Source organism: Sinohyriopsis cumingii, chromosome 17, assembly GCF_028554795.1.
Source record: "Sinohyriopsis cumingii isolate HCF-2022 chromosome 17, ASM2855479v2, whole genome shotgun sequence".
Taxonomy (NCBI): domain Eukaryota; kingdom Metazoa; phylum Mollusca; class Bivalvia; order Unionida; family Unionidae; genus Sinohyriopsis; species Sinohyriopsis cumingii.
In genome coordinates, this window is record NC_142977.1 from 87389759 (window position 1) to 87405806 (window position 16048).

The 16048-nt window shown below is 33.2% G+C and overlaps 1 protein-coding gene across 3 annotated transcripts in view; it reads left to right on the forward strand.

Moving 5' to 3' along the window:
• Positions 1-1707: 1707 nt before the first annotated feature.
• LOC149779382 (dynein heavy chain domain-containing protein 1-like) overlaps positions 1708-16048 on the forward strand; it is a 457419-nt gene continuing 443078 nt past the window's right edge. For all 3 annotated transcript variants that reach the window (XM_089940014.1, XM_089940015.1, XM_089940016.1), the window contains exons 1-9: positions 1708-1765; positions 4519-4715; positions 5792-5896; positions 6546-6633; positions 9367-9468; positions 10198-10374; positions 11827-11914; positions 13749-13822; positions 14405-14662. In XM_089940014.1, coding sequence (XP_089796140.1) covers positions 4567-4715; positions 5792-5896; positions 6546-6633; positions 9367-9468; positions 10198-10374; positions 11827-11914; positions 13749-13822; positions 14405-14662 — 1041 coding nt within the window. In that variant the 5' untranslated portion in view covers positions 1708-1765; positions 4519-4566. The remainder of the gene's footprint in view (positions 1766-4518; positions 4716-5791; positions 5897-6545; positions 6634-9366; positions 9469-10197; positions 10375-11826; positions 11915-13748; positions 13823-14404; positions 14663-16048) is intronic.

A 16048-nucleotide genomic window follows, 5' to 3' on the forward strand; every position in this document is an offset into this window, starting at 1 on the left:
GCAGTCAGTTTCGAGGAGGAAAAAAAACGCACTTTTAGGCGAGAGAGGGGATGAGGGGGTGGGGTAGGTGCAATTAGGGACTTCCAGGGCGAAATTCTCATACAGTCATACTTTCTGCTGAGAGAGTAAGTATTAAAATGGAGATTTACTCCAGGGTAAGCATTCCTGTGATGAGGATGAGTTATAAAATAATTAAAAAGTAATAATTCAAAAATACTTTTAAAACACTCTTATATTATGCTATTTTAGCAAAGCAAACAACACATTTTGAAACAGTTAAAAAAAGAAATCATCCCCAAAACTATAATTCGCAAACATTTTATTTTAGGAATAATGAAGATCTATTTCAGTGACAAAACAGATGCTGATGTAAAATTAAAGAGCGTTTTACTTCTTGTTTTATGTAGGCAGTTAATATAATATAATTATGGATGATATTTTTAATATGAACAGGAATGGCTTCTCACGTGGTCATCTGTATATTCTTTATTGGTGGTGAAATTTATTGATGAACCAAGCTAAGTATATTTGATAACAAAGCAAAATATATTTTAGAGTTGGCTTATTGTAACATAGAAAACTTCAGTTATGTGTTATTTAAATAATTTTTGCTCTGAGTTTGTCTCTGGGCAATCTATTCCTATTGGCATCCTACCTGTTTTTGCCCTTAATACAAATATTTCACTTTTAAAAATTAGCTGTAATAATATTTTATATACTTTTACATTATAATTGACTTATTTCTTTATCTAAAAGAAACTACCTCCAAAATAGTTGAATTGCGAAAGTTTTACTTTTACCTCACGATTCTTTAATCAAGGGATTTCAAACCATGGCGACCTGCCTCCGCCTTTTTTTGTTTATACCAGCCCCGTCGCATTGTTGATTCCCTTGTGTAAATATTCTGACATTAACTATCTAGTATAGATGTAGTTAGTAAACAAATGCTAACATTGCGAAATTTAGATGAAAGCATAATCAAGGATTAAAACTAAATTAAACTAGATTACACAGTACTAATTAATACTATTGCAATAACAGCTAAACCACAATAGACTAAACATAACACAACTGCAACGAACTACATCGAAATGCCACATTACCGCTAAACTACTTGTCTTCTATTATTTAGATTAGAATTTTCTCTTGGGTTCAGTCCTATGCCTAATGAAGTTCGTGAAAAATTGATTGATAGATGAAAGACTAAGTCGAAATCTTGGTAAATGTTAAATTTAATATTTGGAATTACATACATACGTGGTGCTGTAGATGTAGCAAGAAGGATGTTTTCAGAAAACCATGATTGGTCTTTTGTTATTAAGTTGTAGAAAAAATTCCTGATTGTTTTCCGGTCATAAAGAGCATAAAGTGTTAATGTCATATGTCCTTAATATTAGAATCTCCAATATTACCTTGATTTTGTCGTTTGTGTACATTCTAAACACATCTTACTCCACATTTTTTTAAAGAATATATCATACAAAAAAATAAACCTTTGGGTAGGAATAACTACATTTGCAAGGTCCCTTTGACCCTAAAAATCTTAATATTAAACTGAACTCAATTTCAGAAAAGTTGGAATGATATATCGCTACAGAAAATTGCGGTGTTTTAAAATTATGTAGCGCATGAATGGAATGTTAGAAAGGCTTTATATCATTTGCGCAGTCTGTAAAGTGCGCGAGTTTGTAGTTCGGGCAAGAAAATGGCGGCTTGGCAACAGAAAGACGCGTTGTTTTCTAATAATGGTTTCTGATGTTATTAGGTATAACTCTTACATAGGAATGTATAATTTTGCACTGAAACTGCTGAATTAATAGAATTTACTTCATTTTCACGTACAGTTAATATGTGTCTTAGAGTTATTAGGGTATTTTTTGAGCCCACAAAGAGGAGCCACTGCCAAATTCTAAGATTGGTATTAAGTGGTTCCTAAAATGTTACTTCCTATTTAAATTTACTATTTAATGAATACGTTACCAAAACGATTGTATGAAATATTTGTAATATTAAGATGCCATACCTGCGACGTCATTACGCATAACCCATAAGCGATGTTATACAATTGAGAATGACAATGCTATCTAAAATACAAGTTATACAGGTATACATGTCATGCATGCGTTCAGAACTGATTCTTTCAGTAATGGATGCAAAATTTTAGAATTTGATCACGTATACCTTTAGATGGCAGTTATTAACTTTAATATAATCCTCATACGCCCAAAGTTCTTTTCAATGTTGTTATATACTCGCCTCGAGAAAATATACGGCAAATTCAGTGTTAAAATACGTGGACATTTTTGAACGACTAGTTGGTCTTATTTGGTGCACAAGCTACTCAAAATTAGAAATTTATTGACCAAACCAAATACAAATTTATATTTTAGGAACAATGAAGATCTATTTCAGTGACAAAACAGATGCTGATGTAAAATTAAAGAGCGTTTTACTTCTTGTTTTATGTAGGCAGTTAATATAATATAATTATGGATGATATTATTTAATATGAACAGGAATGGCTTCTCATGTGGTCATCTGTATATTCTTTATTGGTGGTGAAATTTATTGATGAACCAAGCTATGTATATTTGATAACAAAGCAAAATATATTTTAGAGTTGGCTTATTGTAACATAGAAACTTCAGTTATGTGTTATTTAAATAATTTTTGCTCTGAGTTTGTCTCTGGGCAATCTATTCCTACTGGCATCCTACCTGTTTTTGCCCTTAATACAAATATTTCACTTTTAAAAATTAGCTGTAATAATATTTTATATACTTTTACATTATAATTGACTTATTTCTTTATCTAAAAGAAACTACCTCCAAAATAGTTGAATTGCGAATACCAGTAGCTTTCTATTCAGGTCATTTCTAAAAGAGGCCTGATTGGAGCAAAGGCCCTCACCCGGGACCCTTTCTTATCATATGCCTTTATCCTGGGACACACTATGCAGGGTTTTGTCTCTGCTACATGTACATACATGCACCAGATAACAATGACTTCCTAATTTTTATTGGACTGGATTTTACAAAAACTACAGGTTACAGATTGTCAAATTTGATTTGTGCTGAACAGAAATGAATCTGTCATTAATATCAATAGTAGTTTAGTGTGAGAGTTATATTTACAATTAGGAATTTGTAAAAAGCAAATTTTTTTCTAAAACATGATCATTATAGACTTTATTTTCTATGTTGTATTTTTTGGCATACCAGTCTTTTTCAAATTTGCTAATAAGCTTGATATAATTATATTAGAGAACAAAGCTGTTATCTTTGAATGAACCATTTATCATAAATTATAGATTTTCATTTTTTGCATGAACTGATCCCCATGTAAAACAAAAATCTGGCAAGAACCCAAATATTGGGACTTGGGAGACAATGTTAATTTTGTAATGGTGCTGTGTGACTGCTTCTTTCATAGCAGGTTTCTAGCTTTATGTCACTGTAATTTATTTCTTGAGTAGCCTCGTTTATTTCAATAAGTGCATTTTCTTTGACATATACCAATTATTCTGGTAGTGATCATCATTTTAAATTGCACTTTTAATTTAGAAATGACATCACAACTTGCATCAGTGGCCATCCACATTTGCTGAAATAGGTGGATCTCAAAATGCTGTGAAGCTGACAATGAAATGTGTATGTAAGAAAATAATGGTCTGTAATAATTTCCCATATTTATCTCCTATTCTACATGCACAAACTTTTGTATGCTTCCCCTTTTAAAAGTACTATAAAGAAGATGGGTTCTGGTCCAGTTTATATATAAACATATCTACAAGTTGATGTTAATTGTTGCCCTTAAACTTAATTTGAAAGCAACTAAGAGAAGATAGATGTAATTGAAACTTTTGCTCCACTGAGGCACATTAAACTCATTCATGAAGATAGCAGTGACATCTGTATCGTAATATTTGATGGAAAGTCCTTGAATTTATTGAAAAACTTCATGGATTTTGCCAAAATATATTTGAATTTATTTTGGGGAATACCAGACATTGAAACTGAATACAATATAACACTTATGTATTATCCTTTATCCTAACATAATAAATAAATAAAATGTGATAAAATTTGATAGATAAAACAAAACTGGTCATTAACAAAGTTATATATGGAGAAGGTTCAATTGCCATTTGAAATTTTTTGGAAGTCATTGGAGAAAAAAAATCCCCCGGATGTTCGAAACATGATTTTTCTTATTCATAATTTGTTTTATCACTGAGGTGTATCACACTGTTTTTATTGACAGTTGTATCATCACAGAGGTGATTCATGTTTGTTTTTATTGACAGTTGCATCATCACTGAGGTGTTTCATGTTTATTGTTATTGACAGTTATATCATCACTGAGGTTTGTCATGTTTGTTTATATTGAGTTGTATCATTACCAAGGTGTGTCATGATTGTTTTCATTGACAATTGTATTATCTCTGAGGTGTTCGTGTTTGTTGTCATTGACAGTTGTATCATCACTGAGGTGCATCATGTTTGTTTTTATTGACAGTTGACAAAATGTAGAACACAGTAATTAAAGGATTAAAGTGCCTTAATAATGGAGTCCCCAATAGAGCAAACAGGAAGTTCCACATGGCTCCCAGCTCTGCGGGAGGGTCAAAACAGCCTGGTGGGACAACCCAGACGGCCTTCATCACTTACTTCAAGAGAAAAGGCTTCAGAATGGGCTTTAGACATCAGAAAGAGGTAAACTAAAGTTCCTAGCTTTAGTACAAATGATTTTACATTTTCTGAATAATTAAACAAAATCAGTGTAAATTAGAGAGGATAATAATTTGTAGCTGGACAAAACTCACAATTGGATGGGAAGTCCCAATTGGGATCTCAATAACACTAGTATATTTTAAGTAAAATGTACTGATTTTTTTTTTTGTTTAAACTCATCAGTACGTAGTATAGACCTAAACAGTATTGGTACATACATTTCTCTTTCAGTCACCTGTTTAGTTACTATTAGCAACACAGCTTTTTTCTATTTCTTTTTCAGTAAAACATTTTTGAAATATATTTTAGAGATGTAATGGTACTTTTAATATTACTCTGTTTCTCCTTTTCATGTTTCATTTATCGATAAATATACTTTTACTCTCAGGGGTAGATAAATGTTGAAAATCCATGGTTACTCAGTAAATTGACTGAAGCTACCACCAGAATTGCTAATATCAAAGTATTTAAAAAAATATTGTCATATATATATATATATATATATATATATATATATATATATATATATATATATATATATATATATATATATATATCTGTGTGAGTGTGTGTGTGTGTGTTTAGACTGAACCCTATGAGCTAATAGATACAATTGTGATTGGTTTGATTATTTAAACTTGCAATATTCTGTTACTTTAAGTTAGCCAAGACAATCAACCATCACCTGCAGTATAGTGAGTGGTCATTTCTTTGACAGATGATACTAGATTATAATCTAATCATAATAGTAATTCAGTGTGTCAAGCTAACTATTAAAATACTGCTGTCATATTTTTATGAGTCTTGTTTGATAGTCCAACCTGCTGGGCTGGTAGTATCATTGACTCTGATAATTAAGTTAGCAACACCTGTGAATTAGTTTGGATTCTACCTGTGTCAAACACTCATGGTATTATGGCAAAGAGATGTTTAAGGCCTTTGTATTAGTAGTATAATACCATTTTCAAAAGATAATGATGTTTTTCCTTATTGAAATGGATATTGAAATATATAATGAAATATACATTAAAATATGTACACTGAAATGTATATTGTAGAATAAGCAGCTGTATTGACAAGAATGAAGAAGTCAAATCAGAAGACATTTCTACATTGAAACAAGAACTGGTGGCTGTCTTCATCACAACACTTCAACAAGATAGGTTAGTATGTCTGTTTGAGTTGGTTTTTTTCACCTGAGAAACATCTTGAATTAGTTTCCAGTAACTTTATGTGATTAAAAAACAAAGACCAAAGTTTTTTTGATTTTCTTTAGTTATTTAATTCCTTATTTAATTTTGAATTTAGCTCTTATCTTTGTAAAATATAATAATTAATTTTCATCTTCATACAGTGAACAAATGTTTGTCATCAGCTGTTACATTAGGGTCAGTCATGATAGATCCCATATGATTTGTTTTATGGTATAGAAGAGTATGGTTGTAATGATGATGATTATGAAAATGATAATAGAAACAACAAGCATGATGATTGTAACAATTTTAATGGAGATTACAATGAAAATAATGATGGTTTTTATTCCTCTAAAGAAGTGATTATGTGATAGGTCCATTCATGTGTAATCCACCTACACCATCCTTGGTGGAAACTTAAATGTGCCATACCATATGATTGGGATACTTTGTAGATATGCAAAATGGTTTTAGACTTTTAATCCATGATCACTGGGTGGCATTTAGAGGGTGGGCTTGATTTTTCACTGGGTGGAAGCAAACCGAACTGACAAAACCATGGGATATGCAGCTATTCTGTATGATACAAGTAATTTTTTTCTTCAAATATCTTGTGCAGTCACCCATCATGGAGTTACCTAATAGAGATTCTAGAGCTGGTACAACCCTACAGTGAATATTTTGAGCAGTTTTGCCTGAAAGAAGAAGTAAGTATTTTTCTCAAATGTTTCATTAAAGATGTTTAGTGGTACACATTTATGCTGTTTTTGAAATTTATTTGTGAAAATGAACATTTAATTTAGGTAATGGCATAGGAATTTCACTTGAAAATATCCAAATATTATTTTCAGATGCACTACACAGGTGTTATATAGAAAAATTGTTTATATTTAAGTATATTTTAAAAAAGATTTAAGGATAAAAATGATCACAACTGTCTCTAAACTGTAATGTCTTTGACAGTTGGCATTAATAGGCATGACAGGTATCTTGATTTTCTATATGGTTTCTGTATGGCTGAAAAGTTGATGATAGTAGGCAGCTACTCTGTTTTTAATAATGATAGATAAGTATTCCTTCATTAATTGTAATATTTTTGTGACTAGCTGCTAGGGTAGTTGACAAAATATACTGGTATTGACCAAAACACACATTTCAAGCTTTGAATTGCTTTTATTGAACACAGGTCCAGAGATTCATCTGCATAGGAGTCTTATCATCTAGCATGAAATGCTAAATGACATTTTTGATGACTTTGTTTTTAATAATCCTGACCTCAACTGTTTCATGTAACAGCAGTCTATTTTATGGTTTTTATTGACAAGGGAATATAGTATTTTAGTAGTGTTTAATAGTCTTATTTGTTGACCTGGGTTCGATTGGTAAATATGCCAGCAAGGTTCCTATTGTTTAGAATAAAACAAAGCTTTAATTTGATGTGAAACTGACTAAAGGTACCTTATGACTTTCTAGCACAGACTTATAATAATGTGGTGTAAATTCATAAATGTAAAATGAATAAACAGGTAACAGTTTTTTTTGCTGCAAATACAAATTCTCACATTAAAGACTATTTTCTTTTCTTGTACCAAATAACTCAGCAACCAAAACTACTTCTACTTCTATGACAATAAAGGCAACTTCTATACAAGACAGGATCAAATTTATATTACTAATTTTGGCTTACTCTGTACACCAACACTTATAATATTAATTCTTCATCTACTGTAAAGGATAAATATTGCAACAAAAAGAATGATAAAGGATTGGAGATTAGAAATGCCAGATGTCAGTGTATTAAAAATTCCCATTCTGTGATAAATTCCCAGTCCTTGGGATGGGGTCCCAAAATTATGTTGTTAGAATTATACCAGTTTAGTTTTTTTTATATTTTTCTTGATGTTGAGACTGTATATACTGTATCCATTTGTTTGACATATGATCTTTAATTCTTCCTTTTATATATTGCAAGTCCTTCTCTTCTATTCCTCAGTTTAAATTTTTTTCCAAAGATGGTTAGTTTTAAATAGGGAACATTCACTATTAGTGGTAACCCATTGTTCTGCAGGCCGTTTTTTTCAGTGGTCATTCGCAACCTACTGGTACACTCTCTTTCTCTCCCAGGCATGCACTTGAATACATTCATTATGAAACAGTCTTTTTCAGTTGGATGTACTTTTATCAGACTTCTGTTATTTTGCATTCATGCATTCCTGTGACCAGAAAACAAGTTTTTAGGGACTTTTTCCTATGAAGCATTGTTTTTATATATAAATACTATCAAAGGGGTCAAAATCTCCACATGTCTGCTTGTATATGTGGTGGCAGTGGAAGGGCAAATCCATTTTTCATGATGCCCATCTGATTGGACAGATGGCCTTTTAAGCAGATTCAGGATTATGTACAGTGTAGAAAGAGTAAAATTGATGCAGGACAAGTGAAAATTCCAACTCAATTTGTCCAGCAAGAAGTAGAACAACTGAACTTTTTTAGAGCCCTGAATAATTGACCGTACATGCTTAAAACATCCTAGTGTGTATAAGTACTGTATATAAGTCAAGTCCAACTGTAAACAACATAGACTCTGATCTGCTGTTGTATAATGCACCAGACAATCAGGGTCCTTTTTATTTTTTCTACTGATTCATTCTGTCAGCACTTTATGAAACAGCAGATTTGGATCCGCACAGTTTGCAATTGGTCTCGAATTGTAAGCAATCATAACAGTTTATTTATTGATGAATTATCATGTTAACTATTAGTGACTGAATTAGAACATTTTCTCTCACAAAGTAGAAACTTTCATGCTATGCTGATGTGTAATATAAGAAAAAAAATTGTTTATAATTTTACGATATATATATATATGATCAGTAAGTAAAAGAAATAACTTACACACTGAGCTGTTGGTACATTATGTGATGGCAGATTATCATGGTCTGTGTTGTTTGCTAGGAAGACCAGACATATAGGCAATAACACAGTATTTATTTTCAATGTTTGTCCATTCTTAGAGCATGCATAATGTTTTGCAACAAATGGCTCCACCTTTGTACAAGTGTCTCCACTTTGAGTCATTAACGTGGTTCCGTGATGATATATGGTACATGAGACAGGTGTTCAGATGTTGTAACTCCACACATTTGCAAGGTATCAGCTTTTCCATAATTCTCTCCACGCTCAATCCACCTCCACCATGATGCATGGAGAAATGAAAAATTGTGTGAACTATACTGTACATCATCAATATTTACAAATTGTTTTGAGGAAAACACCTGTACTGGTATTAAGTTTTATTCATTAAGAATTCTGTGTCATTGCTATCTTTATGTCACATATTTCTCTTTAGTTTTGTAAAAGAATACAAGATTTAGGGCCTAGAATATTTAGGTATAAAAACTATTGAGGCATATTTAAAATTTTTCTGTTCATCTCTTTAGTTACATCACTATCTAGAGAGGTTGGTACATCATGCACAGCTTCACAAAGAAAGATTGTTTGAGCTCCAGATTGTTGAAGGGCTGTCAAAAGTCTTCCCAAAGGTAATTACAAATATATGGGGATCCACAGTGTGGTAAAAAGTGTTCCCAAAGGTAACTACCAATGTATGGGGATCCACAATTTGGTAAAAAGTGTTCCCAAAGGTAACTACCAATGTATGGGGATCCACAGTGGAGTAAAAACAAAGGTAACTTCATGTATATATGGATATCCTCAGTAGGGATTAAAAAAATACATGTAGTAGGTATATGGATAGAATGAATGAATTTATGGTTATTAAGAAGTTAATTTAGTTCTGTTTCTTTGGTGGTGTTTTGGTTAGAGATCTTGCTCCAGATTTACTTGAATTTTTAAAACAGTGTCTTAAAATTAAGATTTTTTATTGCTGATGTTATTTTTGGCAATATTGGAACTTTTGTTACATGCTATACAAAGCATGAATAATAACTCTTAAGTTTTAAAACTGTAAACCTGGTAGTCCATTTATACTTAAAAAATAAATTCATTTCCTTGAACTTGAGGAAATAACCTCTGGCGTTTCATAAGAAACAAAAGAAGACAAATTTATGAACATTGTAGGATATTGTGACTATATTTTAATCCTTGGTGCCGATTTAATGTTTAGAGAGTAAGATAAGTCCAAGCTATTCAGTATCAAAATATTTTAAAATCTCTTTTTGTGGAAGTTTAGTGAAATTGGTTTGTGAAATTTATCTCACAGTTTGAGTTGTTTTCCAAATGTTTATGATGGTTTTCTTTGCATTCTACAGGAGGTCAAAGAGATCACACAGACTGTCAGCCAACCGTATAAAAATTACTGCAGCACTTCTGCTCCTCCCCTCCGCTTGTCTGTAAGTCAGCCCAGCAGTCCAGTGAGGATGGTACCACCACCATTCAAAATGATGCGGCTTCCTGATGGAAAGAATCCATACTCTACTTATATACCTGTAAGATGTTTAACTCTGTTGCCATAGTGAAGCTATATTTTTTTTTAATTGTTGGTTAAGGTATATGCATTTTTACCACTTGTACTGTGCCTTTGTTGGGTACGTTAAGTGTATGAACTGTGGCTCTCATACCTTACTTGATCTAATCATAAATTACATAAATTCTGCACCAGTGTTGTTGTATTAGATGTATGTACATGTTTCCAAAGATTCATAAGGTCACACCTTGACTGCCCACATGATGTTTACTTGTCTATTATTTTCTCTCAATATATGCTCACCGTAAGGTGGAAAATATTATGATATGATGTTTGTCTATCCATATGTCTCACCAATTTCCCCGCAATATCTTGAATTTTTCGCCATTTATAGGTATGAAACTTTGTGGATGCCTTGCACTAGGGGTAAGGCAGAACCCTTTCCTATATTGGCTCAAAAGTCTAAAGGTCATGGTCACTTTGACAGAAAGAAGAAAAATGTGCATGTGTATGTAATTGTGCCTAGAAGAGTATTGAAATCGCTGCCACATGTCTGGGACATAATGGTGGTACCATACTTTGCACTAATTCAAGTGTTGTACATAATTAAAGGAAGTGGATATCTGATTTTTTCTGGTGGTTTCAGTACTGACAGTGGGGAGGATATAAATACTGTCTTTGCCTAGTACAAATGACAGGAGACGTTTTATGCTTAAACCCAATTAAATGGTTAGTTAAGACACAAAGTTTTCTAGTTTCTTTCATATGAAGTATCTGAAATCACATCATGCCAACATATAGCATGTCATGAACAGCTGTTTACTAGCAGTGCAGCGATTTCAGCATAGCTTCGACTAAATATTTAACAAAAACATGGACTACAGTTTATGGTATTAATTTCATGGGCAGTCTTTGTCTGTACCAAGGTTATAATCATTGTCAGGTTTTTAAGCTTTATCACTATCAATTTAAGCATCTGTTGAGTATGAGTGAAACTGTTGCATGCTATTTATGGAAATTGGATGTTGTGACAAACTTTTGCCAGATAAACCAATTGGATTTATGAATAAATCAGAATAGCAGGCAAAATGGTCTTAACAGAGATTAAGAAAATGTGACCTTGAATAAGCCAATTCATGCAAATTAATGTTGGTATTGATAGGTAGGGTGTGGAAATCTGCTAATTAGATAATAAATAGAGGATGTTAGAAATAGCTACGTGCATATCCTTGTGACTTGGAGTCTTTGAAACTGTTATTGTTAGATCAGTTTTCATTGTTGGTATAGCAAGTTATGTATAAGTGACAAAAATTGCTGAGATGTCTTTATGAAACTATTGATCAACATCTCTAAGGGTAAACATGTCTGTGTCTAGTGTCTGTGCTTGAGAAGTTGAAGGAGGTTGATTTGATATTGATGTAATGCAAACAAGGTTAAATTTAAACTTAATGAAATTAACAATGGATTTTTACAGTCTGAAGAGCAACTCCTTGCTGTCAAGCCACTGACATTTGGAGATCTCAGGAAATCCATCGCCAGTGTTGCAGTGGAAATGTCCATGAGTAAGTTATTATGGTTTATGTATTGTTTTTTTTATAAGTTATTATGGTTTATGTATTGTTTGCTGTAGTGTTTTTCTCTAAGTCATGCCCATGATAATTTACAGTTTGAATTGACAAAAATGAATCAGCCACATTTTATGACTTAAAGACTAATTGCTTTAACTCAAATTGAAAAAAACTCAATGTTAAGCAGCATCAGTAATGGGCTTAATGAGCATGCCAATGTAGTGACAGTATTATAATCCAGGTTATTTCACTTAACGGTTTTCTATGTGTTCCATATTTCACTGAGAAAATGGGTGCTAAGTTAGTGTGCATGTTGTACAATATTTCTTGATGAAGTGATATTCTTTCTCCTGCCAGAATTGGGTGAAGTTGTGAAATTTAAGATGAGTGAGTGCAGAGTGGCCAGAATAAGGTGAAGTTGTGGAAATGGGGAGGAGTGAGAGCAAAGTGGCTAGAATATTGTGAAGTTGTGGTAATGGAGAGGAGTGAGTGCAAAGAGGTTGGAATATTGTGAAGTTGTGGAAGTAGGGAGGAGTGAGTGCAAAGTGGCTAGAATATTGTGAAGTTGTGGTAATGGAGATGAGTGAGTACAAAGAGGTTGGAATATTGTGAAGTTGTGGAAGTAGGGAGGAGTGATAGCAGAGTGGCTAGAATATTGTAAAGTTGTGGAAATGGAGAGGAGTGAGTGCAAAGAGGTTGGAATATTGTGAAGTTGTGGAAGTAGGGAGGAGTGAGAGCAAAGTGGCTAGAATATTGTGAAGCTGTGAAAATGGGGAGGAGTGAGTGCAAAGTGGTTAGAATATTGTGAAGTTGTGGAAATAGGGAGGAGTGAGTGCAAAGTGGCTAGAATATTGTGAAGTTGTGGAAATAGGCAGGAGTGAGAGCAAAGTGGCTAGAATATTGTGAAGCTGTGGAAATGGGGAGGAGTGAGTGCAAAGTGGTTAGAATATTGTGAAGTTGTGGAAATAGGGAGGAGTGAGTGCAGAGTGGCTAGAATATTGTGAAGTTGTGGAGAAAGGGATTAGTGAGTGTAAAGTGGCTAGAATATTGAGAAGTTGTGGAAGTGGAGAGGAGTGAGTGCAAAGAGGTTGGAATATTGCGAAGTTGTGGAACAAGGGAGGAGTGAGTGCAAAGTGGTTAGAATATTGTGAAGTTGTGGAAATAGGGAGGAGTGAGTGCAAAGTAGTTAGAATATTGTGAAGTTATGGAGAAAATGAGTGAGTGTAAAGTGGCTAGAATATTGAGAAGTTGTGGAAATGGAGAGGAGTGAGTGCAGAGAGGTTGGAATATTGTGAAGTTGTGGAAGTAGGGAGGAGTGAGTGCAAAGTGGCTAGAATATTGTGAAGTTGTGGAAATATGGAGGAGTGAGTGCAAAGTGGTTAGAATATTGTGAAGTTGTGGAGAAAGGGAGGAGTGAGTGCAAAGTGGCTAGAATATTGTGAAGTTGTGGAGAAAGGGAGGAGTGAGTGCAAAGTGGCTAGAATATTGTGAAGTTGTGGAAATGGAGAGGAGTGAGTGCAAAGAGGTTGGAATATTGTGAAGTTGTGGAAGTAGGGAGGAGTGAGTGCAAAGTGGCTAGAATAATGTGAAGTTGTGGAAATAGGAGTGAATGCAAAGTGACTAGAATATTGTGAAGATATGGAAAAAGGGAGGAGTGAGTATCAGAGTGGCTAGAATATTGTGAAGCTGTGTAAATATGGAGGAGTGAGTGCATAGTGTCTGGAATATTGTGAAGTTGGGAAAATAGGGAGGAGTGAGTGCAAAGGTTATTGCAAAAATCTTTATAATTAGTACAAATGAGCAACTTTGTGTGCTTTTTCCATTACAGGAGAATCAATATGGAGTCATCCCTATGGACCTATTACCCTGGCCTTACAGACAGACATTCCAGAGGAGAGGAAAGTATGTACCATGAGTATTGGATTATTTGGGTTTTGCTGACTAAAATTAGTCTAACCCTATTGTTACTGCAGTCCATCCATCCATATGTCAACAGTTTTGTTTTTTGCACGATAACTTTACTTGGAATTGTTGGATTTAAAAAAACAATTGTCATACTTCTTTATATCGATGAGACCTTGAGTGAATTAGATTTTCAAACTTCTAAGTCATTATTTTTAAGTTTGGTTTGTGCAAGATAACATTACCAAGGATTGTTGTAATTCAACCACTTTTGGCATGTTGCTTTATATTTATAGACACTTGAAAGAGTTAAATTTCCAGCACTCTGAAGCATCATTGACTGGAGTTATGGTACCTTTAATTTTCCGCAAAATAATTTTATTAATGGTTGTTCAGATTCATGATTTTATTCATGAGACCTGACAATGAGTTTACTTTTCAGATGTCTGATTTTAAACAGGTTTGGTGTGCAACATTTTGTTCATGAGACCTGACAATGAGTTTACTTTTCAGAAAAACTGTCTTCATTTTTTTTATGATATTCTGAAATTTAATACAAAATATCTATAACTTTCCCCACAGGAAGCCAAGGAACTGATACCAATCACACCACCTGGGTACAGGCTGACTCCAAGAACTTCTAGATCCTCCATGGAGAAAAAGGAGAGAAAAACTCCAAGATCAATTGAGGAAGAGAAAGTGCCTATGATGAATGGTCGAGAGGCCGTAGAATATTTTGCTGCCTGTCAACATGTCGGACAAATAAAGTCACTGTATTTGAACAGGACACCTTGCAGACATTACAGGCCTTATGATCTTATTACAGTGCCTAAGATTAAGGTGTGTGTTATGAAAGTTTAGCTTTTAGAGCACAGCCAATATATAACTTTTATACTGAAAAGAAAGCAAAGCTTTCAAGAAATTGAATTCATTTATTATGCAGTTATCCCCAAATATTGGTATAAACTTAAACTATGACATCAGTCTGGCTATATTTAAGTCCAGTTGTCATTGTTATTAAAATATACTTTGACCGGTGACATGCAAATACACACCAAATATACTGGCTTATTAGTCAAATCCAACTGCAAACAACACTGAATCTGATCTGCCATTGCATAATGTGCCAGCAGATCAGTGTCTGTTGTTTCTTATGCTGATTATTCCTAACAATCTGCATCGACCCAGATCTGCCAGCAGATCTGTGCAGTTTGCTGTTGGACTTGACTTGTAAGCAAGCATATAGCTGTGTCTGTGTAGCTTGCATTGGACTCGACTTACATATGGTACCAAATTCAGGTGTTTTATTGCTTTTTTGTACCTTGGTGAATGTATATGATGGTTCAAATATGAGTCATTTAAAAGTGTTTTATATCCCCTATATCTATGATAGCATATATTATTACTGCATTTCCATACTAGTTCTGCATTATTCACCCTTTTCAGCCAAATATGGAATAATCTCTATCATATAAAATTTTACCAGGTCTCCATCATGATCTTGCTAATTTTAGAAGTGTCAGGTTTTAGAGACTGATCAGTACCATATTTGAGGTGGAAAAATATTATAATGTTATATAAATGACCATATGCAGAATATGACTTAGTTCATAAAAAGTGACTTATTAAGTGTGATTTTGGGTTGTCTGTTATCAGTCTGCTTACACAGTGTAATCAAAATAATGCAATTAATGTCACCACAATGTGTTGACAATTCCTCCTTTGCAAGTTACTTCATAACTTAGGCAACATCTTATTACAGCTGTATTTTAGGTAACAGATTATTACAGCTGTATTTTAGGTAACAGATTATTACAGCTCTTTTTGTGTAACAGATCACAGCTATATTTTAAGTAAAAGTATATTAGCTGTTATTTAGTTAACAAACACCACAGCTGTATTTTAGATAACATAACAGCCGTAGTTTATTTAACATATTACAGCTGTATTATAGATAGATTATTACAGCTTTTTTTAGGTAATAGATTGTCACAGGTGTATTTGAAAGATAAGAAAGATTAATTTGTCCCTCATTGAAGTGTCTTGGGTGGATGCTTTCAGTTGCTTAAGATAATATGAAAGATTTAAATCGGGTTTTAAGGATTTTACTTGTGTTACCCTTATCTGTTGCTTTTTATATACATTTTACAGAATTTTACCATTTTTGAATTTTGTATTTTATTATGTATTTATTTTTACATTTTTTAAAAACTTAATCAGTTGTTG